The 25,194-nt window shown below is 49.9% G+C and overlaps 3 protein-coding genes across 3 annotated transcripts in view; all 3 read right to left on the reverse strand.

Annotated features, from left to right (window-relative positions):
• Positions 1-2,005: 2,005 nt before the first annotated feature.
• Positions 2,006-6,911, reverse strand: LOC131586790 (alpha-1-acid glycoprotein-like). The gene is made up of 6 exons (XM_058854006.1): positions 6,513-6,911; positions 5,890-6,032; positions 5,191-5,264; positions 4,363-4,473; positions 3,504-3,607; positions 2,006-2,159 (listed from the first exon to the last, which is right to left on the reverse strand). The coding sequence occupies exons 1-6, from the start codon at positions 6,894-6,896 to the stop codon at positions 2,043-2,045; spliced, it is 933 nt and encodes a 310-aa protein (XP_058709989.1). The 5' UTR covers positions 6,897-6,911; the 3' UTR covers positions 2,006-2,042.
• Positions 6,912-7,675: 764 nt separating this feature from the next.
• On the reverse strand, positions 7,676-10,442 carry LOC131586791 (alpha-1-acid glycoprotein 1-like). Its single transcript, XM_058854008.1, has 6 exons — positions 10,239-10,442; positions 9,098-9,240; positions 8,804-8,874; positions 8,420-8,524; positions 8,114-8,214; positions 7,676-7,915 (listed from the first exon to the last, which is right to left on the reverse strand). The coding sequence occupies exons 1-6, from the start codon at positions 10,347-10,349 to the stop codon at positions 7,862-7,864; spliced, it is 585 nt and encodes a 194-aa protein (XP_058709991.1). The 5' UTR covers positions 10,350-10,442; the 3' UTR covers positions 7,676-7,861.
• A 2,662-nt stretch (positions 10,443-13,104) lies between these two features.
• Positions 13,105-25,194, reverse strand: part of LOC131586732 (collagen alpha-1(XXVII) chain-like) — a 138,013-nt gene continuing 125,923 nt past the window's right edge. Inside the window, exons 45-61 of the mRNA XM_058853891.1 lie at positions 24,553-24,606; positions 22,976-23,029; positions 22,793-22,900; positions 22,308-22,415; positions 20,790-20,897; positions 19,023-19,076; positions 18,428-18,490; positions 17,998-18,051; positions 17,283-17,318; positions 16,944-16,961; positions 16,548-16,583; positions 16,207-16,233; positions 15,947-16,012; positions 15,382-15,550; positions 15,124-15,233; positions 14,164-14,382; positions 13,105-13,607 (exon numbers count right to left, since the gene is read on the reverse strand). Of these exons, the coding sequence (XP_058709874.1) occupies positions 13,461-13,607; positions 14,164-14,382; positions 15,124-15,233; positions 15,382-15,550; positions 15,947-16,012; positions 16,207-16,233; positions 16,548-16,583; positions 16,944-16,961; positions 17,283-17,318; positions 17,998-18,051; positions 18,428-18,490; positions 19,023-19,076; positions 20,790-20,897; positions 22,308-22,415; positions 22,793-22,900; positions 22,976-23,029; positions 24,553-24,606 (1,431 nt within the window). The 3' untranslated portion in view covers positions 13,105-13,460. The remainder of the gene's footprint in view (positions 13,608-14,163; positions 14,383-15,123; positions 15,234-15,381; positions 15,551-15,946; positions 16,013-16,206; positions 16,234-16,547; positions 16,584-16,943; positions 16,962-17,282; positions 17,319-17,997; positions 18,052-18,427; positions 18,491-19,022; positions 19,077-20,789; positions 20,898-22,307; positions 22,416-22,792; positions 22,901-22,975; positions 23,030-24,552; positions 24,607-25,194) is intronic.

The raw sequence follows: 25,194 nt of genomic DNA on the forward strand, positions 1-25,194 counted from the left end.
TTTTCACCAAGGACATTGATACTGGGAAGGATTCTCACTATGAGGACCTGGGAGAACAGACTTCTTAAAAACAAAGCCAGCAAAATCAAGGCTGATGATAGTGGTGATGAGTCAGGGATGTTCAGACACTGTTTACCTGTCTCTGAGTGTTGCTGGACTTTGCTCATCTCTGCAGTATCCATAGCACTCTGTTCAGAGAAGTGGATTTCCCAGAAAAGCTGAAAACTCTGCAGTCCAATTATCCCCTTGAAAGAACCTGGCTTATACAGTTTTCAAAATAAAGGCTTTGTACAGGTTTTTTTCATGAATAACAACCCAGCCAGGAGCTACCCTTGAAGGTCATTCAGGAGCCATAGCTGGAAGTGCAAGTGGCCTCTGATTTGGTTAACAAAACTTGCTGTGAGGGCCAGACTGCCTTTTTTTGTTCCTTATGTCTCCTACTGTAATTCAAGGCTTTTATTCAGCTGTAAATCTACTCATAAAGCCTGGAGTTTTGTAATCTGAGCCACAGCTCTCCAGTGGTGTCAGCTGAGATGGGCCCTTGACGTGCAGCACTGGAGGCTGCATCCCCTCAGGCCCCTGCCCTCTGGAGAGGTTGGGGAGTTAAAGTTTCACATCACAAGCTGATGAAGAGGTGGGTGAAACAAGGGCTGGCTGGGTACCTGTGCCTCGAGACCTGGAGGGAATGGGCTGAACTTACTTTTTATCCTGCAGAAAAGCAAGCTCAGGGGGAACTTTCTCACTCTCCACACTTCCCTGACACAGGAGGGTGCAGTCGAGCTCTGCTCCCAGGGAACAGGGACAGGAGGAGAGGGAATGGCCTCAAGCTGGGCCAGGTTCAGATTGGACATCAGGAGGAATTTCTGCACTGCAAGATCTGCCAAGCATTGGAAGGGGCTGCCCAGGGAGGTGGTGGAAAGTCCAGGGAATGACTGGATGGGGCACTCAGTGCTCTGGTCTGGTTGACAAGGTGGGGATTGGTCACAGGTTGGACTTGATCTTGGAAATCTTTTCCAACCTTAATGATTCTGTGATCTTGTAAAATTCATTTTTGCTAAAGCTGTCTCTCCAAAGGCTTAACACTGAAATTTTGCCTGATAAAGGCAGCTGGACAGAAGCAGAGCACCCTGGAACTCCAGAGGGAGTCACAGAACTTGCTGCTACCTTCCCTCTGGCTTTCCTCATTTTCTTCCCCTTTTAAGGAAGAGAGATATTTTCAGTGTTTAATTACTACATTAGAGCTGAGACTGAATTACTCTCCAGACATGCAGCAGCAGCAGTCTCTTGTTGCACTTGCCCACTTTTACAATGGCAGTGATGATGTTGTCTCCACTTTGGGGCTGGGATAAGAGGTGGATGAGGTGCCTGATGAGTGCAGGGGTGCACTGGAGGCATGAAGAACGTCATCCTTGGCGCTTCTCATCTCCATTTCTCATTGCTGAGAAATGAGGAAACATGATGTTTTCTCTAGGAAACTAAAAATCCAGGCTGGGTTGGGTTAGCACCCCTTCCCTGTGGCAAGAGGATAATTTGTCAGTGTCAGACACGGTGTGCAAACCAAGGTGTGGATGGACATTATCAGGGAGCACTTGCCTGGTCCAGAGGCTTTGGGCAGGAGCATCTGTCCCACCTGGGCTACCTGGGGGTAGCTGCTCTCAAGAGAATTGGGTGGTTCCTTTCAGCTAAGCCCCCTTTTCCTCAGGCTGTACAGTTACAGCTAAGTTTCCAGCCTTCTCTATATCCCAGTTGCTCCTCAAATGCTTGGTTTGCTTGTTTAAAGTAGTTAATGATTGCCCTCTCCTGGCTGGCCTCTCTTACTGCTGCACTGCAGCGCTGCTTCTTGGCAGAGCTCTTTTCCAAGCTCAGTGGGAAGCTCCAGGCTGACTCTCCCAGCTCCTGGCTGGATGACACACAAGGTGAATCAGGAGTTCGTTCTCTTTTTGCAAACCCCTCTCCTGACCCCTTCAGAACCCTCTGCTCTCACACAATCTGGCACCAAATTGCATCTGATATGAAGAAAGCGTTTATTGCCCTGTGTGGGGTCAGTTCCCTGCGCTCCCAGGCCAGGGAGCACCTGGGGCAGGTGATGCTGTCACTGCAGCCACGGGCTCTGCCTGTGGGCTGCTGCTGCTGCCTTCAGCTTTCACTTGACACACCTCCTGTCAAAACAACAAAGGCAGGGTAAGTGAATCTACCAAGGCACCAGAAAGAGAGAATTTACTCAATAAAAAAGGATTTTCCTTTCCCCTTTTAGCTGATTATATCTAAGAGGAGCTTGCCCAGGCACAGACAGTGCTTGCCCAGGTGCTCAGCTCCTGCTGGTGCCATTTTCCAGGCCTGTGCTGGAAAGAGGAAACCAAGTTTCTGAGGTAAAGTTGGGCTCTGTGTGCTCTGAAGGAAAGGAGGAACTTAGACTTAGTGGGAAATAAGTAAAAAGTTTGCGTTGCTCAGGTACTCAGCGTAAGTGAAGTTCTGTTAATGCCTGCAGCTGACACAGGGCTTTGTGAGTCTGCTCCAGTGCTCTGTTCCTCTCCACCTCCTTCAGCCTGGTGATAAAGATCCCCAAAATGTTTTCTGTGTTTAATTGATTTTTTTACTCTTCAGGTACAGTGGCTAACTTTGGCCAGTAACTACCATCCCCAGTTGCACCAGAGCTTGTAAGCACAGACAGTCCTGACTAATTCCTCTCATCTTGCCCAAATTTAGATGTGATCCAGGGACTGCAACCCCCCCAGTCCACAGCTGTGTGCAGTTCATGGAGAGGAGCTGGGCTCTGCCTCCCAGGTGCTGCTCATTTGCTGAATGGGAAAGGAGATCTGCCCCAGCCCCAAGTGCAGCCCCATTCCAAAGGTTTCACTCTCTGCCTCTGTCCTCCATTCCTCTGAACCTGTGGAGCAGTTTTAAAAGCAGCCTCTCGAGGCTGGATAATTGTTGGGGATAATGTTGGAGCCACCCTGGTGGCTTGGAGCCTGCTGATGTGGATGAGCAGATGACCAGGACAGAGCAGCAAAGGTAAGATGTCTTTCACCTTCACTTTGCAAACAGGAGCCCCTGTCAAGCTGACTCAGGGTCTGGGTCATTTACAGGATAAAATGTCTTAAATTGAGTGGCAGAAGTGAGGACTGGACCTGGTTAATGTTCGGGCAGAAAATACGAAGGAAAAAATCTCTGGGGCCTCTTGCCCTTTCTGCAGCTCCTGGAGGCAGCTGGTCCTTGCTGGGGGGGATAAAATCAGAGGTTTCAGGGCAAAAATCACCTGTCTATTTCCCCCCTGGCAGGGGTAGGCAGGCTGTTACCAGGGCCCCCTGTAGATTTGCTTTAGGGGTGCTATTTTAAACCTCTGCTGAAGCAAGCTCATGGTTATTTAATCCTCTAAATAATTTCCAACACCTCGAAAACATGTCTCCAAGACCCCAGTTTGGCAGCTGGAGGTACAGCCTGGGGTCTTGCAGCCCTGCCTGGAGGGGGCTGTGGTGGTTTTGGTGACACAGAGTGCCCAGTACCGTTTTCCAAGGCGCGTACACGATCTGCTCTGCCCTCAGCCCCAGGCACTCCACGTGGTGCTCAAATTCCTCCCGGTCCGCTGTGCTTATGCTCAGATTCCGGGCTGGAGAAGGAGAAGGACTTGTCAGGTGTTAAGATACGGACTGGTGGCCTCAGCACACCCTTTGTGTCACATCCCTGTCCTTGCTGCCCCCCTTCCCCAGCAGTGATTGCTGTGGATGTGGTCTGTGTGGGGGTCTCTCACCCCCAGAGCAAACAAAACCAACCTTGGGCACCACTTATTTAACCCTCTCCCTCTGGTCCTGTATGCTTAAAAGGGTTGCAGGATGGTTTGATATTCTTGGAGGTGTCAGGAGGGACCGAGATGGAGTAGGGAGGCAGTTTTATATATGTGTCTTCAAAATCTCTTAAGCAACTGCTTTGCAGCCTGGCAAGATAACGGGGAGCATTACCAGGGTCAAAACTGCTGCTTTATGGGTTTGTGGTTAAATCTGATCAGCTTTAGCACTGCAAAGCCACGTGCTCTGCCCTGGGAGACAAGTACTGAAACATCATGGTTGGCTTGAAAATCTTGAGATTTTACAATGATACCGATACTGAATTGTATTTGCTTCCTGTTCTTTGAATATTTATGGTGTAAGCTAGTTTGGTCTTTAACTTGCTTTTCTTTCCTGTTCCACCAAGAGGTTGTGGGATTTAATGGGGTTTGCAAATCCCATGACCCCTGCAGTGTTGCTCTCAGGAAAATCACTGACTGTTGGTGAAACCAAGTTGCTGTATGTTTTTAGTTGATCATTTTGTGTGTGTGTTCAGGTGTGCTGTGATAGCTTTAAATTACTTTAGGATGGAGTTTCATACCATAGAGATACTGCCCCAAATACGTCCTGTCCTTCTGCATTTGGTACTGGATGAGTAAAAGGTTTTCAGAGCTCATGTTCATCAGCATCCCCTCAGTTTGCTGGGTCTTGGCTTGAAGAGAACAAATACAATAACTCAGATTTTCGGTGCTGCAGCAGCAATAAACTCCAGCCCAGGTGTGGGCAATGTCAGTACTCCCTGGGATTCAACCCTCAGTAGCAGGTGAAGACAAATGTCCTGAAATAGGGTGATTCTTTTGGCTCTTCATTTATATAAACTGTATTTCTTAAAAATGGGGCTGGGATGTGAAAGAGACAGAGTCCCCCAGCTCGTGTCCTGCTGTTGGGATGTGCTGAATGATGTGGAGTGTTGGGACTCAGGGTTTGAAGGGTCAGAGCAAGCTGTGTGCCAGGGGACTGCAATTCCCACCCCAGACTGGCTCACCCCACTTCCTCAGCAAGGAGGAATCAGCTCAGAATGAGAGGCTTCATTCATTCACTGAAACCTGCCATGAGTGTTCCCTCCTTCCCCCAAGGGACTGTGAAATAACTTCTCCAGCAGGATGGTGCTCTCCTGCAGGGATGGGGGCAGGTTTGCTCCTGGCACAGCATTACTCTGGGTTTAGTGGGGCTGTGATCCCTGGGAGCAGGAATAACCTGGGTGACCCCGGGTTTGGGGAGAGGTTTGGAGCTCACGGAGGCTTCAAACAGGCAAAGGGACTCGGGAATAAAACGCATCAGATAACGTAAAACATAGACATGGGCCCTTTGTGTGTGTGAATCCATGTGAAACCGTGGGCTGGGTGTTAACCCCACCCGTGCTGCTCACCGTCCTTCACCAGCGTGGCGTTACCGACACTGACCTCCAGGTAGGTGAGGTTGTTGGTGAAACATTGGTCACCCCTGGAGAGAGAGAGGGGAAGGGGCCGATGCCATGGTCTGGAAAGGACCAGCAAAGCCCCGGCCCTGGTCCTGACCCCACCCCGGGCACCTGCCACCCCCTGCCCAGGGTTAATTCCTGTCGCTGTTAAAATCAAGGCATTTCTCCCGTGCATTTTCCTGACCTCCAGCGGCAGCTCGTGGTCTCAGCCTTGCCATTGCTCGCCCTCCCCTTGGTGGTCAGAGTTTTCCACCCTGAAATAACTGAAACCTCAAAGTGCTGCCTGTGTTGGCACGGAAAAAAGACATCCCCTGAAATTCTGAGGCTGTGGGGGAAACAGCTTTGGGTGCCTGGCAGAGTCAGCAGCTGTGGCACAGGGACTTCTGGAGAGGTCTTCTCCTTGCCTGCAGGGCTTGGTGCCCGTGAGGCCTCTGTGCCCTGCAAAACTTGTCTAAACCTGCGGTCTGCCAAATAAATAAGTAAATAAAGGAGATGAGGGAGAGAAGAGAGGGCAGCAGGTGCACAGAGCGGGCAGGAGAGACTCCTTTTGCAAAAAAACATCTGGAACCGTGCTCGCACCTTGTGCTAAAAGATTTTCGGGCTGTAGCAGGGAGGGGATGGGTTGAGGGCACAGGGACCACATCTTACACGGCCACGTAGTGGCTGATGAGCAGCTGCTGCCCGCTGGCACCGGGCTCCAAGCGCAGGAAGGCGTGATCGATGAGCAGCATCTCCACTTGGTGCTGGGGGAACTGGGCAGCCCCTGCCAGGTACAGCCACGTCCCCAGCAGCTGTGGGGAGGGAGGGACAGGGTGGTGACAGCAGAAACTCTGAGATTTCCACCCTCCCCGGGGCAAAACTGATAGTGCTGCTAGTTCTCCCTCTGGCATTTGCAGCGACAAGGTGAAATATTTGCAAATGAACGGGGGGAAAAAAGAAAAATAGCTGAGCGTGGGGGTTTGTGAAGGATGGGGGTGCTGCAGCAGGATCAGGACAGCCCGGGGGATTTATACCAAAAATACCCAGCCCACCCGCCTTGTTCCAAGGTCACTGTTGGGAACCTGAGAAAAGCGGCTCATTCGGGGTGTCCGGGGACCAAACGCTTCCCGTTTGTTGCAGGTGTTTCCCTGACAGCACCGTGGCCGATGTGCTGGGGGAGCAGCGGGGCCAAGGCGAGGTTTTCCCCTTTCCCAAGGGCCGGGAGGCTCAGCAGAGCAGCCCCGGGCTCCGGGCAGGCGGGGGCAGCCCCCGGGGCTCGCAGTCTGTCCTACCTTGGATGCCGTGGAGCTGTCGGGGCGCTGGGCTCCGCAGGGCTCCGCATCCGCGGGCAGCAGGGCAGCGAGGCTCAGCAGCAGCAGCGCGGTGCCGGCCGAGGCCATGGCTGTCCGAGCACGCTGTCCGAGCACAGCCCTGCACACACGGCCTCTCCTGGCTCCTGCAGCTCTGCTGGGAGGGGACAGGATGTCCCCAGGGCTGCCGGATCTGTGCCCGTGTCGCAATCGGTGCCTTTCGGGGGCGATGCCCAGGGAAGAGCCACGTGCTTGGCACTTGCCCCGGCGTCGGATGTGGCTGCTGTCGGCAAGTGTTGGCAGGAGTGGGCTGTTAGGGATGTAGTTACTGCATTTAATACTTAAATCTGCCCGAAAAGTGCCCATTTCCCCCTGTGAGCAGCTGCCGTAGGCACCTCTTGCTCTGCTAATGAGATGTGCGACCCTCCCAGTGCTGGTTTGGCTGCAGACCCCCCCACCCCAATCCAGGCAAAGCCCAAGGGGGCTTTGAAGAGAAGGTGCTTTTGCTGTCCTTGCCAAAACTGGCCTTAAAAGTGGTGTTTATGGGTCTCAGAGGTCACCCCTGTCCTGCTTGACACATCCCCTGTGGCAGCTCCCTGACCCTCCCATCCTGCTGCTGTCCCTGGGCTGTCAGACAGGCACATCTTGTTTCTCTGGCATTTTGTGTGCCTTTTCCTTTCTGGCAGCAGAGCCTCTTGAACACTTTGGTCTGGCTCTGGGTGATGGTTTTTCCTGTCCTCTCATCCTTTCCCCTCCTCAGAGACACTTGGGGAAGGTGCAGTGTCCCCTCTTGTCACCCCACCCTGCAGTGCCCCCCGCACAAGCCTGTGGTGTGGATGGAGCCTTGTGGGATTTGGCTTGAAAACGGAGGGTGGGGATGTTCAGGTGCTAAGAATGTTGTGTTGGGGGAGACTCGAGGGGGTTGGCAGGTTTGTGTGTCACCCTGATGGGTGGGTGCTCATGTCCCAGTGTCCCGAGGCTGGGAGGGTCCCCTGCCACCACAGAGTGTGAGGGATGAGCATCTCTGTGCCCACTGCCACGCTTGGCCCAGGCTGGGTTTTTTCTGGAGCATTTCACATCTCTGGGTGGGTTTGGAGATGCAGCACCATAGGCAGGGCAGGCAGGAGGGGGTCCCAGAGAAGATGGAGCGGGAGCAGCCAGTGGTTGAAACACAGGAGTTTATTTTGGGGCCAGTAGAGAACAGTGCAACTGGGTGTTTAATTCAGGAGGAAAAACCAAAACATGGGTAGGATAAGAGGTTCTGAGGCTGTGCTGAGCGTGGCTGGGCTGGGGGAGGATGAGGATGGAGGAAGTAACCTGGTCCATGGGGGTTACCCCAGCTGTGGATCTGCATTGTCTCCACCCCCAGGCAGGGGACAGGCATGCTGTGGGAGAGAGGAGATCGGCTCTTGGAGCTCCCTCAGCCAGAACCGCCAGGAATGGCTGGGGTAGGATGCTCAAGGAGGAGCAGGGATGCACAGCAGGGAAGCTGTGCTGGGGGACTAAACTTACATTCCCCCCCAAACCCCAATCCCAACTGGAAACAGAACCTGGAGCTCATCCAGCCAAGCAGGGGTTTGTACCTCTGTGGAAGTGTAGAACACATCCTTCTCAGTGAAGCCCAGGCACTGCAGGTGGGCTTTGAACTCCTCCATGTGCTCCTTGCTCACACTGGGTGTCCGTGCTGTCAGAGAAATGGAGAAGGAGGGGAAAGAAGTGGAGTTTTAGGGTTTCTTTGCTCCTGGGTGATCCCCATAGAGCAGATGGGGAGCTCACTGCCTGTCTCTCTTTCCCCTTTCTCTATCAGGGAAAAAGGGCTTTTTGCCTTGCTTGTGAGGACTGGAGGTGTCCATGGCCCTTGATTTGTCCCTGGGGAAGCATCTGCTCACCTGAGAGACTCAGATTTGGGAAGTCAATGTTGATGTGGTTCAGGATCAGCAGGTCTTTGTCACTTTGGATCAGTCTGGCCATGGAAACCACCTCATTTTTATCAACTGGAAAGTATAGAGAGAGTGAGATTTCCCCACTGGTGAGCATCCACCCCATGCTGAGGCTCATCACCTTTTATCCTTGTGACTCATCCCAGTGGGGACCACTCTGGTCCCTCAGTACTGCCATAGACGTGGTGTGTGGTGGAAGAAATTTTTTCCCCCACCTCCAGACATGATTTTAGGTGTAAAAGGCTCCGGGTGCCAAGTACTGGGGAGCAGAAGCAGGAGGGGTCAAGGGCTGAGTCCCCCCACCCCATCCCAGTGCCACAACTGGAGCTGTACCGTGCTTCATCGTGGAGTTCTGCTGAAAGACCTGGACCTTGCTGGAGTTCCTCACCACACATGTCTCATTCCTGTGGGGCAGAGAGGTCAGAAGGGGAAAATACCCCCAAGCTTGCCCCAACCAAACCTCAGGGGTCTGGAACACGTGCAGGACTGCAGAGCTTTTATTTATGTGACACAGCTGCTCTCCAGCCCCAAATCTGTCGGGTGTCTCAGCCCAGAGGATGACACCAGAGGGTAGAAATGCCCCTGGGGATGGGGGAGCCAGATCAGGGCGTGAATCCCTCTCCTTACATTCTTATGATTTCGAAGATGTTGAGCTCGTCCTCATGGCTACCAGGAGTGAAAGAAAAAGCCTCAAATGTCACTGCTTCCATCTCTGCCAGGTGAGGGGGATACCTGGAGGCACCAGCAATGTAGAACCACCGTCCCAGGAGCTGCAGAGGGGAGCAGAGTGGGGAAGGTTGGAGGGGCTGTGCCAGGTTCACCCACAGGCACCCCATGAGTGAAAACAAACGCTGTGTCCTGCTGTCCACAGCCAGGAGCACCCCATGAGTGAAAGCAAACGCTGTGTCCTGCTGTCCACAGCCAGGAGCACCCCATGAGTGAAAGCAAACGCTGTGTCCTGCTGTCCACAGCCAGGAGCACCCCATGAGTGAAAGCAAACGCTGTGTCCTGCTGTCCACAGCCAGGAGCACCCCATGAGTGAAAACAAACGCTGTGTCCTGCTGTCCACAGCCAGGAGCACCCCATGAGTGAAAACAAACGCTGTGTCCTGCTGTCCACAGCCAGGAGCACCCCATGAGTGAAAACAAGCGCTGTGTCCTGCTGTCCACAGCCAGGAGCACCCCATGAGTGAAAACAAACGCTGTGTCCTGCTGTCCACAGCCAGGAGCACCCCTTGCAGGTGACTGCCCTGGGCAGGATCCTGGCTGGGTGAGGGTCTCTGGGTTTTGTCCCCTTTCTGTTAAGGCACTGCCCCAGCTCCCAGGGTGGCCAGTTCTTTCTGCAATGGTGTTTCCCCTGCTCTGTGCCAGGCTCTCATTGCTTTCCTCCCATTAAAAGCTCCCAAGGGACTAAATGCTGTTTATGCAGCAAAGTGTTTGTGGATGGAGACTCGTGACCTGAGCTGCCATCGCTAAAAGGACTTAAAATAGAGCGATGAGGCATTGGGATGGTGCTGCCCAGCCTGGTTTGCAGGGAGATGGAAGCAGGAACCCCTAAAGTGCCTTCTCTTGAGATTGTGGGTGCAGAGCTGCAAGGCTTCACCCCTTCCCTGTGCTCCTGTGCAGCAGTTTGGATTTTTTTTAGGAAAACAAACATGGACAAGGCAGTGAGATGAACACTAAGCTGCCAATTCTCCTCCCATAACCTCCTCCTGTATCCACGAGGGCTGATAGGGATGGAGGGTGCCCTGGATGAGGGCAGGGCTTACCTGAGGGATGGTGGTGTTGTCGAAGGTGACCGGGATCAGTGGGGTGCAGCTTTGGGGCTCGGTGGCCAGGGCGAGGGGCAGCCCCAGGAAGAGGGCAAGGGTGGCCAACATCTCCTGGCTGTCCAGGAGGATGCTCCTGCTCTGCCAGGCTTTTGCTGAGCTCTGTCCCTTATATAGGGCTGCCAGCAATGCTGGACATCTCCAGCACCAACGTGCCTGTTCCGCTGCTGTTTGCTCAGGCATGAAGCAATAGCAGGTGGAGGAAATTCGACTTGCAAAATCTTGGATTTCTTCAGCACAAAGGGAGGAAACTCCCCCTGCCCCCCCAAATGAATGCTTCCCCAATGCAAGCTTTTGTTCTCAGAAATTACAATTAATTTTGTGGGTGCCTGGCAAGGTGCTTGGCAGCTTCAGGTGTGTTTGGGGACACAGAGGGCTGCAGGACATGGCTTTCCTCCACAGGGTAAATGAGCCCTTATGGAGATGAGTGGTTGGCAGCCCTGAGAGCTTTGGTCCACGCTTGTTTCCCCTTGGGACACGGGGCTTGCACAAGGGCTCATGTGTGCTCTTGGGAGGGCAGATGCCATGGGGGATTCCATGGGGTAACCATGGCTATGAGGCAGGGAACTCATCAGTGCAGTGGGCTCAGACTTTTTAAAACCTATAAATTGCAACTTAACTTTAAACGCAGCATCTCCCTATTTAACAGCGCCGTACAGCTCCTCTAATGTTGGCATCGTAATGAAGTGTGGTGATTAATTAATGAAACGTGTTTGCTTTCAGCCTGCCCTCAGCAGCTGCTTCAGGAGCTGTGGCAGGGACAATGAGGCCGGGTTTTGGTGCCAGCAGTGCCGGGAAGGGGCAGAGCAGGGCTGGGCAAACACGGCTCAGCCCTTCCCGCTGCCCCTGTCGCAACCGGCACCGGCCAAAGCAGCTCCTGTGCTTTTTGTCCCAAACAAAACAGGATATTTTTTTCCTTTGCTGCCCTCTTCTTTTACCCCTTGCTGTTGCCCTCATCTTTCCTCTTTTCTCTCCCAACCTTCTTTCCCCCCCACCCCATTTTCCCTTTGCTTTTTTCCTTCTTGCTCCCCAGCGCTGTGGCAGGATGGGGACTGGGATGAGACACCACAGTTGGGAGGCAAGGGCATCCCAATTTTGTTGTGTATTTGGCATCAGGGGAAGGTTTGGGGTGTGGGTTTGGCTCCTCAGGTCACCTGGGGGATTCCCTGGGAGATGGGGTATTTCTGCACCTCTTGCCCACCTAGTTTTTTATGAAGAACCAAAAAGAAAAACCAAACCATTCCAGTCCTGTTCCATTGCCTCAGTTTTAAATATTTATTTAAAGTTAAAAAAAAAAAAGGAAAAAGAAAAGAAAAAAAAAAAGCTTTAAGGAGAACAAATGGTACCTGCAGCCTTGAGAAAACACAAAATCAATGGCATGGGATGAGAAATGGAGAGATCTGGAGTATGGGGGGTGTGCAGGGAGGCAGCAAATGATGGATGGTGGTGATTTTGGCCTGGGGATGAGGTATTTCTGGCAGGGGCTGCGTGGAAGGCGAGGTATTAGGGACAGATCCTGTTAACCTTTTCTGATGGTGGTTGGGAACCAACCAGCAGGCAGTAGTGACAAAAAAAAAAAATACACAAAGAGAGACTCACAGATAATTTTTTTTTTCCCTCAAAAAAATAAAATCCATAGTCCATATGAGACATGAAAACTCCAAACAGGCACTGAAGAGTTTCTGATACAGTACAGCTCTGATTACATCAATATTATTCCTTATATAGAATTAAAGATTACCATAATTATCCTCTTTTTAAAAAAAAACCTCCAAATTTACATATAGAGACTAAATTTCTACAAAACTTAACAAAACAAAACCCTTCCAAGCTCAGCTGGATTCTGAAACAAGGTACCATCATGTCAGTCTTGATAGAGGGGCCGAGGGAAGAGTTGCAGAGCTCGGTTTAAATGTGAGCTTAGTCCAGGGAGTCATATGGGAACTCAGTACAGCCCACCTCAACCAACTCCAGAGGAGCTCTCTGAGGCTCAACACTTCTGGATGAGCTGTGTCCTTCACTCCCCTCCCAAAGTAGTGAAGTGCTGATGAACAAAAAAAGAAAAAAAGCAAATTTGCTTGTAAATGATCCCGTAAGTGATGTTGGCTGTGGTGTGAGTTGTGTTATTGACACCCATGGCCACTGAAGGATCCCTTTTAAGGATGGCTGTTTCTCTGATTAAACTGTAGAACATACTCTCCTCTCTTCCCAGAGAGATTATTCTATGGGGCTTTTTGTTTTTTTGGGTCTGTGGCAAGACATTGTAGCACCTTCACAACCTTAAATAAAGTCATATATATAAAATAACACACTTTTTTAAGAGCACCAGAGATTTCACAGTGAGAGGTAGAAACAAATCAGATGAGCCCATTCCCTCTCTCTATTTTAGCACCAATCTCTTCCCCTCTCCTCTTTCCATTCCCCCTTCTTTGCTTCATGACTCTCCCCTACTCCAACTCCACACATTGAGAGGGGGAGTGTTGATTAAACTCATGGAAGGAGGAACTTGGCTTTTTTTTTTCTTTTTTTTTTTTTTTCTTTTTTCTTTCTGCTTTAAATAATATAATATATATATTTTGTTTCTTCTAATATTGCACATCAAAATGCTTCCTGTACACAGAGCAGCCAGATTCAACTTGCAGCTCCGCCTGGGAGACCTGATGCAGCACGTGGCTGTCCAGAAGGTGACAAGCTCTGAGAGGGAAGCTCTATTTTTTTTTAATTATTTTTTTTTCAATGGAAAGAGCGTTTGGTAACTCAGGAACCAGACAAAAATGGGTGGGTGGGGTGGGTGGGTGGGGGGGGGGGAAAAGAACGAAAAAACCCACACGCTGCAAGTCGCTTGAGGTTTCTGTCAATGTTTTCTTTGGTCATGGAAAAGGCTTTGTGTGTGGAACCACAACATCCAGTCCCCTGCTCCCTTCTCACCGCTCACGTCCTGACTGATGCCCGCTTCCCCCACGTCCTTGTTCTTCCTCCTTCCAACAACTGGCTGAGTTCAGTAGATCATGGGTTCTTGGAGACCTTGAGCCAAAGGCTGGAGCAAGAGTTGACCCAAAAGATACAGCCCAGCTGTCCTTGCTGCAGAGAGGGGGGAGAGCCCCTGTGAGCACAGGCCACTGGTGGGGTTGGAGCCTCGGAGCCCACGTTCCATAGCTTGGTTCAGAGGAAGCAGACGGGGCCGACCTCGAGGTGATACTGCTGTCCTGGCTCGGATGGGGGCAGGTTGTAGATGTTGACAATTGGCAGCTGCTGAGGGTCTTGTGTCCGAAAGGAAAAGAGGGTCCGATGCCAGCGGCCATCCTTGATCTGTGTGGGGAGGGGGGGACAGAGAGAAAGCTGATGAACCAGGGGGTGAGCACTGCTGGAATGGAATCTATTCCATGAGCTGTAAGCCTGAAAATCCCTCTGTGAGACAAGGGGCTGTTCCTTGGGCTGAGCAGGGCTGGGGTGGGTTTAGAGAGCATTTTGGGGAACCCTTTATCAGGCTGATGGAAACTGAGCTGGAGTGGTACCACCAAGACAAACTCCTAATGCTGTGGGCCCAAATGCAGCCCTGTGTCTCCTGACTCCATGTGGCACCAGACAAGAGCCAGGGTCACCACCCATGGGGAGCCATTTCCTCTTCTGTCATTTAACTGCTGCTATCCATGACAGGTAACTTCAGAATTCATCTTTTGCTTTCTATTTGAAGGCCACCTGCTTCACAGGAGCTGCTATACCATCCCAGACTGGAAAATTACTGGAGAACTGGTAAACCCAACCCTTCTCCCTTGTAGGATGAGCAGCATAGGTGTTACTTGAGCCCCAGAGCGGGCTTTGGGATTTCTCTCCATTTCCTCTCCCCTCTTTCACAACAACATACCTTGCAATCATCAGCTGCCACTTCTGGCCTGAGCTGCCCACTGGCTTCAAACATCTGCCCGTTCCAGGCCCTGAAGCGCACGGCTTTCTCCGAGGGTTTCTCAGCGGAGCCTTCGCGCCACACAGAGGTGTTCAGGCAGTGGATGGTGATGTGCTGCACCACCTCCGAGCTCAGCAGTCGCAGGAAGTTCATCTGGACTCTCCCGATGTCAAAATCCAGCTGTAAGGTGACAGAGAGGTCATAGGGGGACCCTGCAGAGGGGCTGAGGGGAACAGGGTTAGTGCAAGGTGGGATTGCAAAGGGGGTCCCTGTCCTCTGCTTCGTTCTGCACCAGGCTCCAAAGCTGGATCTGAGGTGAATATGGACAGGAGGGACAGATGCCAAGTCATTTTGGAAAGTTTTCATGGGGACACAGCAGGTCTTTTGCTTAGCAGAAAAAACTGGAAGGTCCTTAAGTAGGAGGAAAAGAATGTAAACTTCAAATTCAATACAACTTGCAAAACAGGTTCCAGTTCATCTGCAAACGAGCCCAGATATTGCTATTTGTATTTTTAGCACAGGTACTTCCTCAACAAAAATCCCATAGCAATAACTTCACTGGAAACTTGTGTATTTAAGCTGATCTCACTTCTCCAGGTGGCGGAAAACAAAACGTGAGCGTGACCCAAACATAAGTCAGTTCAATAAAGGATTTGGGAGCAGCATGTTTGTGAAATTACCGGTCATGTGAAGCCTGTGGGTTCATTAAACATCATTGTAACACATGGCTTTGTCTTGACAAGAGCCAATGACAGCCTTAGGTGTATTTTTTAACTCCTGAGAGCAGTTCTGGGTGCTGGAGCTGCACTAAACCTCCCCCAGCCTGTGTGCTGTGTCCTCATGGTCACTGTCCGGTGTCCTGGGACAACACACCCTGCATCAATACTGGGCAACAGCAGTGTGGGGCTGAGCTGTGCCTACCTTGGAGACAGTGACAGGGCTGAGACACGTCTGGCCACCGTTGGTGAAGTTACAGATGACCTTTATGGTGTCTGAGGAGCAGCCAAGGTTTGGGTCAATCCAGTAGGTACCTGAGGAAATGAAGGATGCAGGGATTAACAAGGGCACTTAACCTTTCCAAATGAGAGTTTTGGTTTCTTTGTGACTGGGCCCAGGGAAGGAGACCACGTGAAACAGCCCTGTGGAGGAGGCAGCCTTTGCACATCTGGGGCTTCCTACCATCGGTCATCTTCTGTTCACAGTTCATCAGGTCCCGGCAGATGCGCGCAGGGTTCTCCTTGGTTCCCAGGGGTCTTTTGATGCTCTGAATGAGGTTGCTGAGGTAGTGTAGAGTCTTAAAGATCTCCCCTCCGTGGTCCAGCATGAGAAGGTCTGGATGTTGGTAACCCTGGAGAGACAAGAAGGTCAGTCAGGGGTGCCTTGGGGGCACTGGGTGCTGTAACCACAAGGGCTTCTGCATCATTTTGAGAAAAATCAGTGGTCAAAGGCTGTGCTGGCATGGGGCCAGCGAGCCACAGGCCTTGTATTGTCCCAAACAGAACATTGCTGAAATGCTGGCAAAGTCACAGTGGCAAAGTCAGGAGGTCTGAAGCTTCACAAATCAGTGACACAACAGAAATATATCCTTTGACTGGACCTTTGCCTGTATAAATTCTGGATATTCCGCTAGAACAGTGACAAATCAGGGCTTTGTATAAATTTTCTGCACACAGAAAGCAGTGATGAAACCATTCCCAGTCTCCAGATCAAGCAAAGGCCAGAGAGTTAAAAAATTCCCTCGTACCTCTCTCTTGAGCGCAGTGTTGGAGTCGATCAGTGTCTGGAAAGCTGCCCCAAAGCCATCTTGCTGCTGGTGTGGTGTGAAAAGGATGGAAACTGAGACTGTTAGAAGTTGAACATGCCCTGACACAGGAAAACACTTCTCAATCTAAGGCTGCAGTTTGAGCATTGCCCTGCTGACAGAGCAGGACCTGGTGTGTGTCTCAATGGGCCCTGCAGGACCTGTTATCATCATTAACAAAAATACAGAGAATGGCAACTTACAAATGAGGCTGGAACTCCTGGCGGTCCCTGGAAAGCAGAGGGAAAAAAGGGGCATCAGCCAGAAAGCTGGGCAGTCACTGTTGCACAGATATTCAGCCATGGCCTTTTGAAATCCCCCTTCCCGTGGAGAGAAGTGAGAGAGGCAACAATGCTGGCTCTATGAAACTCTTGGGATGGTTTGGACTAAAGCACAAGAAACACTGGTCCATTCACACACATGGTTTTGCATATGAGGAATGGGGCTAAGCTGTAATTTCCAGGGAGGGAGCAATCCCTCTGGAGAGCATCACAGCAATCATTTCAGCTTCTTTCAATCATGAACCCTTCCCACATCTACGTACCGGAGGGCCAGGGTGTCCTCGAGGGCCTGGAGGACCCTAAAGACAGAGTGGCATCAGTTAGTGAAATATCTCCAGTTTTTATTTCCATTTCTGTTTTTTACCAGCAGGAATCTGTTCCCAGCTGGATTTTTGACACCTCACAGCAGCCTCAAAACTTTCAAAGGACAAGGGGGTGGCCCCATTTTGCCCCTGTTCTGGGTTCATCTGTCTGCACCTGGTCTATTCCTGCTGCATCCCTTGTTCCCAGCCCTTTAAGCTCCTCAGCTGTCACTAATGCCAGGTACTCATCACATTCCATATGTGCAATCATCCACCCTGCAGCTTTACACTTGCTAAAAGCAACTGTTTTATTTAAATACAAACTATCAATCAGAAAAAGGGATGTCAGACACTTACCCTTGGACCTTGAAGACCCTGCAGGGGAAAAAAAAAAAGTGGAGAAGCTGTCAGAAAATGCTCATTACTGACCCCAAATCTCCCTGTGTTGTTCCCAAGGCACCTGTGTGAGGGCTGGGTGCTGTACTGGGGATACCACAGCTGTGGACAGCATGGTGAAGTGCTGCTGGGTTAAGGAAATGGAAATTTTACCAGCAGAGTAGTGTGGATGTGTGTGCAGGTCTGTGATCAGTGTCTTGCCCTCATGGGAGCCCGTGGCCACAGCAGAGCCGGGAGTGACTCTTGACTGTTCCAAGTCAGGGACCCTCTTAGGGGCACCGGGGTGGGACCAGCACTTACCATCTCCCCACGGCTGCCTTTGTCACCCTTGGGCCCCTGCAAAGCACAGGAGGTGGCTGTCACTGACCATTCACAACCTGCCTTGCTGGGTGCTGCCCCCCAGAAGCTCCTTGCAAGGACTCCAGTGCATCTCTTAACTCATCAGCTCAGCTTGTCACGTTGGCCTCCCCATCCCAAAGCAAAAAATGTCATTACTGCCTGTTTTGGCAATGTTTGAGCTCATCTTATTGGCTTTTATCTCTTCCAGTAGCTCTGAGTGGTGCTATGCTTGTGTTTTCATGAAGAGCTCACCTGATCTTTCATCTGTGGGGATCATCTTTGCCATTTTAGGGCAGGCAGGGATTTTCAACACTTCCCAAAATCAACTGGTTCCCAGTTTAATACATTTTAAAAAAATTAATTATTTAAATGTGTTCCTCCCCCATCCCAGGCCAAGTTCTTTGGAAAATCTGGCATTCAAAAATCTTGTCTTCTATTCTATTGAAAATCTTGCACTTATGTATGGCTGCTCCTCACTTTTCAGCTAATACTCTGCCAGCAACTATCTGTGCAGCCAGAGACTAAGCCTGCACTTTTCTGAAGCTGCTGATCTTAAAACCCATTTTGTTTTCCTGATTACAGCAGGATTTGGGGGTTACTTTTGCTGGCCTCAAGCATTTTGGATCTTACACAAACTCCTAAAAAGTACAGGCAGGGAAGAAGTGTAGATACTTACAGGGCTTCCTGTGGGACCCTGAATGCCGACAGGACCAATAATTCCTTCTTTTCCCTAGAAAAGACAAGATGTGTGACCCACCACGTGGGACCTGACAGTCATTTTCACTAGGGCAGGCTCAGTGAAGACACTGACTCTCTGCTGCTTTTCACAACTTGGTGGTATTTGCTGTATCTGGAATAAAAAACCATTTCAAACTGCAAGTCCAAAGAGACAAGTTCTCACAGTATGGTCGTCCTGAGCGTTGTTAAACCTCAGAAATTCCATAAACAGAAGGATTTCAGTGTGGCTGGAGTGCTCAGTGCAGCGTGGCTGTCTCCAAGCCCTGTGCAGATGTGGTCACTGTGCTCCTCACAGCCCCTGCAGCCTGACAGAAGCAGGGCTGAAGGAAGAAAATCCTCCCAAACCCACAAACTGGAAAATCACTCACCATGAGACCTGGTGGTCCACGTGGTCCCTGAATACCTTTGAACCCAAGGTCTCCTGGGGGGCCCTGTGAGCAAAAAATGAGATGTGAGGTCCACTAAATCACCAAGCCCTGTGTTTATGCCCTTGCTTAGAGCTCTGCTTTAAGGACAGGGGTGCTGCCTCTTGTCTATGGGACTGGGAAGATCCAAATTGTTCTAAATTCTTTTCCCACTCCTGTTTTGCAAGGATTTTGCTTTTGACAGAAAACATTTTCCTCTTCACCAGGGAAATGATATGCTGATAAAATGAGTCAAGGCTCTCAGTGTTAGGGGTACACATCGGTGTCTCAGGTGCAGGCTGATGGTTGATGCTTGAAATATAAATGTCAGAAAGAGAGAAAACAGCCACAGAATCTCTAGGAGAGCCCTTTTCCTCCAACAAAGCATATGTAAGCACACACCCATTTAACAAATGGAGATTCACGAAGTAAAGAAAGTTTGGATCAAAATTCAATTTCCATAGTTTCTGCAGAGCTGCTAGAAATGCAACAAGTGTGGCACTGCCTGTCCCCAGTAAAGTGAGACTAGAAAACCAGCTGGTCCCCAGCAGCCTCTTACCTTTGGCCCAAACAGTCCTGCAATCCCTGGAAATCCTGCCTCGCCAAAGTCGCCCTGCACACGGCAGCCAAGACAAATACAAGAACAAAGGACAACAGTAAATTCACACTGATGGCTGGAGATGTCACTCAGAGATGCACCAAGAGTTCAGCAGCTCCAGAGAAAGAGAAATCTCTGAGTATCCCTCAGTCTAAACAGGACTGATGAGAAAGCAGAAGGAAAAAACCCTGGAGGAGGAGCTACACAAACATCAGGCTCGAAGCAACTCACTTGATCCCTTAGATCTCACCAATGCCACCTTTTTGCCCCCAAAATGCGAGGCAAACCTGCACTATTCCTAACAGATGCTTCTCTGGCTTGGCCCAGCAGAAGCAGGATACAGAGCATCTATTCTGAGATTTTATCTTGGAATTTCATGCTGCAAAATAACAGCCTCAAAGTTCTTTAAAACAAGCTCCTCTTTTATTTCTAATACAAACTGGACTGACCTACTGATCCGAACTGTATTTTTAAACTATGCTCATTCAAGCTGTTAAAATGTTCCTACAACATAACCTCCTACTCAAGTCCAGGATAACCATGCATATCCTCTAATTCTTTTCCTATTCTACTCTGTGGGGATTTTTCCTTAATTTCGTAAGAAAAATAATAATAAAATAGTTGAAAGACCATCAAGCTTGAATCAGCACATAGCATGTACTCTGAGAATAAAAAATCCACCCTGGGTAGCATGTCCTTATGTAAACATCCTCCTTTCAGCATGTTTGAGATGGTCATCCTTTGATATTTTTGGGCTTCTCAGATGTCAAAATTCAAGATGATTCAACATTTTTTTTTTTTTTTTTTTTTTAAAGGGGTCATAAACCTTCACCAGATGATTCTTCTCCAGTGTTAGGAACATCAGAGACAGATAAGGCTTGTTTGACCTTTTGGCAGGACTGTCTCACCCACTCTGACTGTGCTTTTTGGGGTGTATTACAATGGCTTGTTCACTCAGCTGTTCTGCAATTGTGAATGACCCAAGTGATGTGACTTCCACCCCCTTTATTGCACAGTTGTTCCAGCATCAGCCTATAAACCTCATTGTTAGGAAGTTTCCCCTTGAAAAAAGGCCATGACAGTGAGAAACTGCTTGGCAAGAAAGGGATTGGTTGGACTTGGTGGAGCCTAAGAAACTTTCCAAGGATACAAATTGATTTAACTCCCCGTTTCTGGGTCCTGGAAAGGAAAATTGCTACTAACAGGGGACTAAGGTCTTTCCTGCATTAGGAGAATCAACCAAACCTCCTTTCTAGAGGAATTTCAGCCAAAAGCATGTGGCAAGTCAGAAGGGTTTAAATGTCATGGAGTCATCTCAGCCAAAGGGACGTGGTCACTGGTCCTGCAGCAAATCAGACAGTGACAATAAGGGGCAAAGAAATGTGTCACTTGTGTCACAGAGACAAAATAATCTGTTAGATTGATCTGTGATCAATGACAAAATTAAATATGGTGGTGTTGGTTACTACCTTTCAGCTTGAAAACTGTTAGCATGAGGTTTTATGTAAAATAGCCAGACAAGTGTATTTCAGTTGAGGTAGTTTGGGTTCATTCTGTGCCTTGGTTCATATCAGTCCTAATCTCTCTCCCAAAATCATGCTCAAGCTGGATATGGGCTCCCCTGCAAAGACCCTCCCAGGATCACCCTGCTGTCCAAGGCTGTGGATCCGCACCCTCTCCTGCAGGAGAAGCCTGGAGTCAGCTCTGATCAGCTCCATCACCACTAACCGGCTGTCCTTTGGGTCCTGGGTCGCCAGGGCTCCCTGGAAGGCCCATTCCTCCCGGTGATCCTCGCTTCCCTGTTTGGCCAGTCTGTCCAGGCAATCCTCTTTCACCCTACAAATAACAGAATTCAAGTGATTCCAAAGGACAGGAGCTAAATATAACAGCACTCAGCTGAAATAGCCATAGATGGAAGGCTGGAAAAGATGGCTCATTGGGATGAGGAATGTGGTTCCACCAGGGGATGCCCCAGGTTTGCTGAGGCAGGTTGTTCAGGATGCACAGGTGGGCATGGCTGTGTCCCCTCCTGGGCTGCCCCCAGAGCAGGAGCCTCAGCAGAGCTGTCCCACCTGCATGGGGGGAGGCAGAGAAAGGGGCTCAAATGTTTTCTCTTTGCACTTCCTATGTTCTGTGTCCTGCCCGACAGTTTCCCATAATCTCTTCCCCCAGCAGGCTGGCAATTGATGATTAATTCATGGAAAATGCTGAAGGCATGCCAAGAGCAGGACTTCAATGCAAAGCCAACATTTCCCCTGTGTTAACTCTACAGTTTCCATCCTGAGAGGGCCTTCTGCCACCCAGCACCACGCTTTGCTCCCCACCTCCTCCTCTTGCCAAGCTCCAGGAGCAGCACAAGATCCAGCTCCTCAATCTGGGGCAGGCTGGGAGAGAGGAGCGAAGGCAGGGAGAGCCTAGGATGGTAGAACAGCCAGAAAAGGGGCAACAAATTCCCCTGGAGGCAGGGTGTGAGTGTGTGACAAGGACACAGTCTCAGTCACCTCCTGTTGTACTGCCCAAGGCAGCTGGAGGGCAGCAAGTGACAGATCAAGGGCGATGTGCTATGGAGCCCTAATTTAAATCAGATCCCAGAGCCTCTCCAAACCCAGCTGGAGTCTTCCTATTTACAGAGTATTTATACAAACGAATGAATTGCTGTGGATCTAGTTTAGATGCTGTGGTGAGCCTGGATCAGAGCAAGGACCAGGAAGAAACCCCAAAGTGACAAAAGCAGCTTGTCCCTGCTCCCACCCAGCGTGATGTCCAAGCCCATACTGGCTCCAGTAGTTCTAATCCAGTAATAATGATAAAAACCAAGAAGCACAAATTTTCCTCCAGCAGTTCAGGTCTTGCAGAGCAGCCAGAACACCTGAATCTCCCATGGAGTCATCTGTTCTGGACATCCTACAAGCAGGCTGCAGCAGCTCCTCTGCAACTTCTCCATGTTTTTTCTAGCCAGGTTTCTAATGATAAAAGACTCAAGTGTTTGTAGTGTATGTGTGTCTGCAGGCTCCTCTGGTAAAGGAAGAAAGGTCTCTAAAACATTCAGCTGCTGTGTACATCTGGAAAATGGATGGAGGGATGGAGGGGAGGGATGGATGAAAAGAAAGATCTACAGAGCCTCTAGCTAAGTGAAAGATGGCAGCAGGAACTGAGACTATTAGACCTTGGAGAGTTCAAGCTCAGAGGCATCAGGCTCACAGACTGGATCACTCACAGCAGCATCTCAGGGAGTCAGAAACTCACCTTGAATCCTGGTGGTCCCTGGGCCCCTGGGAGTCCTGGCACGCCGGGGTTCCCTCTCTTGCCTGACATCCCGGTCACACCTTCTTCCCCATCGTCACCCTGCTCTCCCTAGAAAGGAAACACACAAGAGGTTATGAAACAAAACCCTTTCCCCTTTTGCACAGCTTCTGAGGGGACAGGGGACTGGTGGGGTTCTGTCCTTACAAGAGGGGGATAGTTTTGCAGGGGTGGGTTTGCAGATGTGGACAGAGTTGTGTGCATGTGAGTGTCTGTCAAGTTACAAACCCCACTTTATTTACAGATCTGGCCATGCAAAGGCAGCTGCTGCCTCTATGTGCAAGTGGTATGTGAAGAAAATCCACTCTGGGTACATGTAAACTGGAATATCCATAACTGGATCATGATTTGTCCTGTGCTACCTTTCAGGTCTCCAGCTCCAGCGCTGTGTTTGCTGTCCATGCCACAAGGTTGCAGTTGGAGCTTACCAGCGTCCCAGGCACGCCGTCCTTCCCGGGCACTCCGTCCACTCCAGGGGCACCCTCCTGACCCTGCCTTCCCACCACTCCTCGAGGACCTGGTAGCCCAAGGATGCCCTGAAATCACAAAGGTATTAGAGAAGGAGCTCCCAGACAGCATTTCCTGGGGCAGAAAACTCAATTTTCACCTACCGGTGAGCCTCTGCTCCCTGCACTGCCCTGTGCTCCTTGCTTTCCTTTTTGACCCTGCAAGTAAAAAAAAAACAACAAAAACATCTAAAATTGCAGGCTCCACTTGGGACTGTGACTTCAGGGTGTGCTTTTGGATAATGACTGGAAAGAGTTTTATAAAAGGGAGATTTATAAAGTCAGTTGCTCCAGTGCTGGGGAATGAACTGCTGCTTGGTTTTATTGCAAGTGATTCTTCGTATGTCTTGAGAGTTCTAGGGCAGGAATGAATAGCTAGAAGGCAAGGACCTGCATTTTTCCTAATACAGAGCAGATGAGGACAAATAAAGCAGGATGAACTCGAGGGAGGACTTGGTACACTGGCAAACATTAGAACAAGATGCTAAAACCCTGAGTGCTCTGTCAGTTTATTGACAGCAAACCAGGACCCAGTGAGTCCTCCGAGGGTGTTCAGGGAGGGGCTTCTCTCTGAGAAGTAACTCTGTTTTGGAGAGCTAATGGAAATTAAAAAGGGTGTCTTCTGTCTGAAATTTGCAATGCTGCTTTGTGAATAGAGGCAGAAAAGAAATACTCCTGAGGTTTATTAGCTGTAAAAAGGATTAATTTGTGCAGAATGAATGGAAAACTCAGCCTCATCACCTTCACTAGGGCTCTCTCAGTGAGGTCATGTACTGAAGCACTTTTAAATGGAAGAACTCATTTTCTGTGCATTGTTTCTCCATCTGCAGAGGACCAGACTGGCCAGCTACATGAAAGAAATATTCCTGGGGGTGCTTCCCCCGCTATTCATTAGATCCAAAGGCAGTTCCAGCTTGTCCAGCGATGGGCAGAATTAATTTACTTTATCACCTGGTACACTTCTTGCCAAGAAGACCTAAAACTATCTTCTGGCATTACCCCCAGCAGGGTCAGATTAAAAACCCTGACATTTGCCAAGAGAGAGCAGGAATTTGCTGAGTATTGAGGTCACATACTTATGTTTTAGCAAATAAAGTCCCTGGGCTGTGAGAATAATTACCAAGCTGTCATTACAGCCAGATGTGGAGGTAGGAGTAGGTATGAAGTGCCCCACTGAACCCTGAAGGATCCATGTGTCCTGGGTTTTCTTGCTTAATAAGGACAAGAAGTTGGAGGGATTGTTCCAAGGAACAACTCCATGGATAAATGGACTCCAAACCCAGAAGGTTTCAAGCCAGAGAAGTTCATGGTTCAAATGAAAGGGAGAGACTCTTGCCTGGCTCAGCCCTCCTTGGGGCTGGATGAGCCAGCTGTGTCTGGAGACAGCACAAACAGGGCATGGGAAAGAGACACAACCCATGTCAGGGACTAAAGACCTGCCCAAGAATCACCCATCATGCTGGAGCTGGAATTGTCTTAATCCTCTCCAGCTCCACAAAGCCAACAAACCACTGGGCTTGGACACCCAAAAGTTTACAGCCCTCCCACAAGGATCTCCACAGCCTTTCAAGGAACAGACCATAAGCAAAAATCCCACGTGCTGGGCAAAACCATGAGAGTTCTCTTAATTAGAGATTTTCTTTAAACTTGGGACACTGTAAATCCACCCTGCTGAAACCTACCACTTCACCTTTGGATCCCTTTGCTCCTGGCTTGCCTGGTGATCCAGGATCTCCCTACAAAACATAAACAAGAAAAATCTGCTTAAAATTCTCTTCTGGCAGTATCTTGCATGAAGTACAAAGAACAGCATTTTTTGTGCCCTAGTAACGCTGACTGTATGGAAACAATTCAGGGAAACTGCCTGTACTCAGACAGGCCCCTGGGGAAAAAGGAGCAAGGAACTGTCTCCAGAGAGAATTTAACAGGGTGTCATTGGGGAAGAAGCAACTCTGCCCTGCACTTGGGTGGTGCCTGTATTTGTGGAAATCATTCACCAAATTCCAGATGGCTCCTGGACAGCAGTGCTGAGAAGGGGGCAGGAAGGAGCCTGTGTGCAGAACGAGCAGTTTTTACACTGAGGCTGCTGGTGCCACCTCCCTTTTGCACACTGCAGCCCTTGCCTTGGTTTCACCTGGGGGTCAGGTGTTAGAAAACTGCCTATGGAGTAAAGCAGAGAGGGTAAATCACTGCTCTCTTGCTGGTCTCTTCCCCATCACACCCATCTCAGTCTTTTCTCCTGGGCAGCCAGGTTGGTTTTTTGGTCTATATTTGTGTCAGTGGCAATTTATGGACTAACATCAAATAAATGCTTAGGAAGGACT

The sequence above is a fragment of the Poecile atricapillus genome, chromosome 20, assembly GCF_030490865.1.
Source record: "Poecile atricapillus isolate bPoeAtr1 chromosome 20, bPoeAtr1.hap1, whole genome shotgun sequence".
Lineage (NCBI taxonomy): Eukaryota > Metazoa > Chordata > Aves > Passeriformes > Paridae > Poecile > Poecile atricapillus.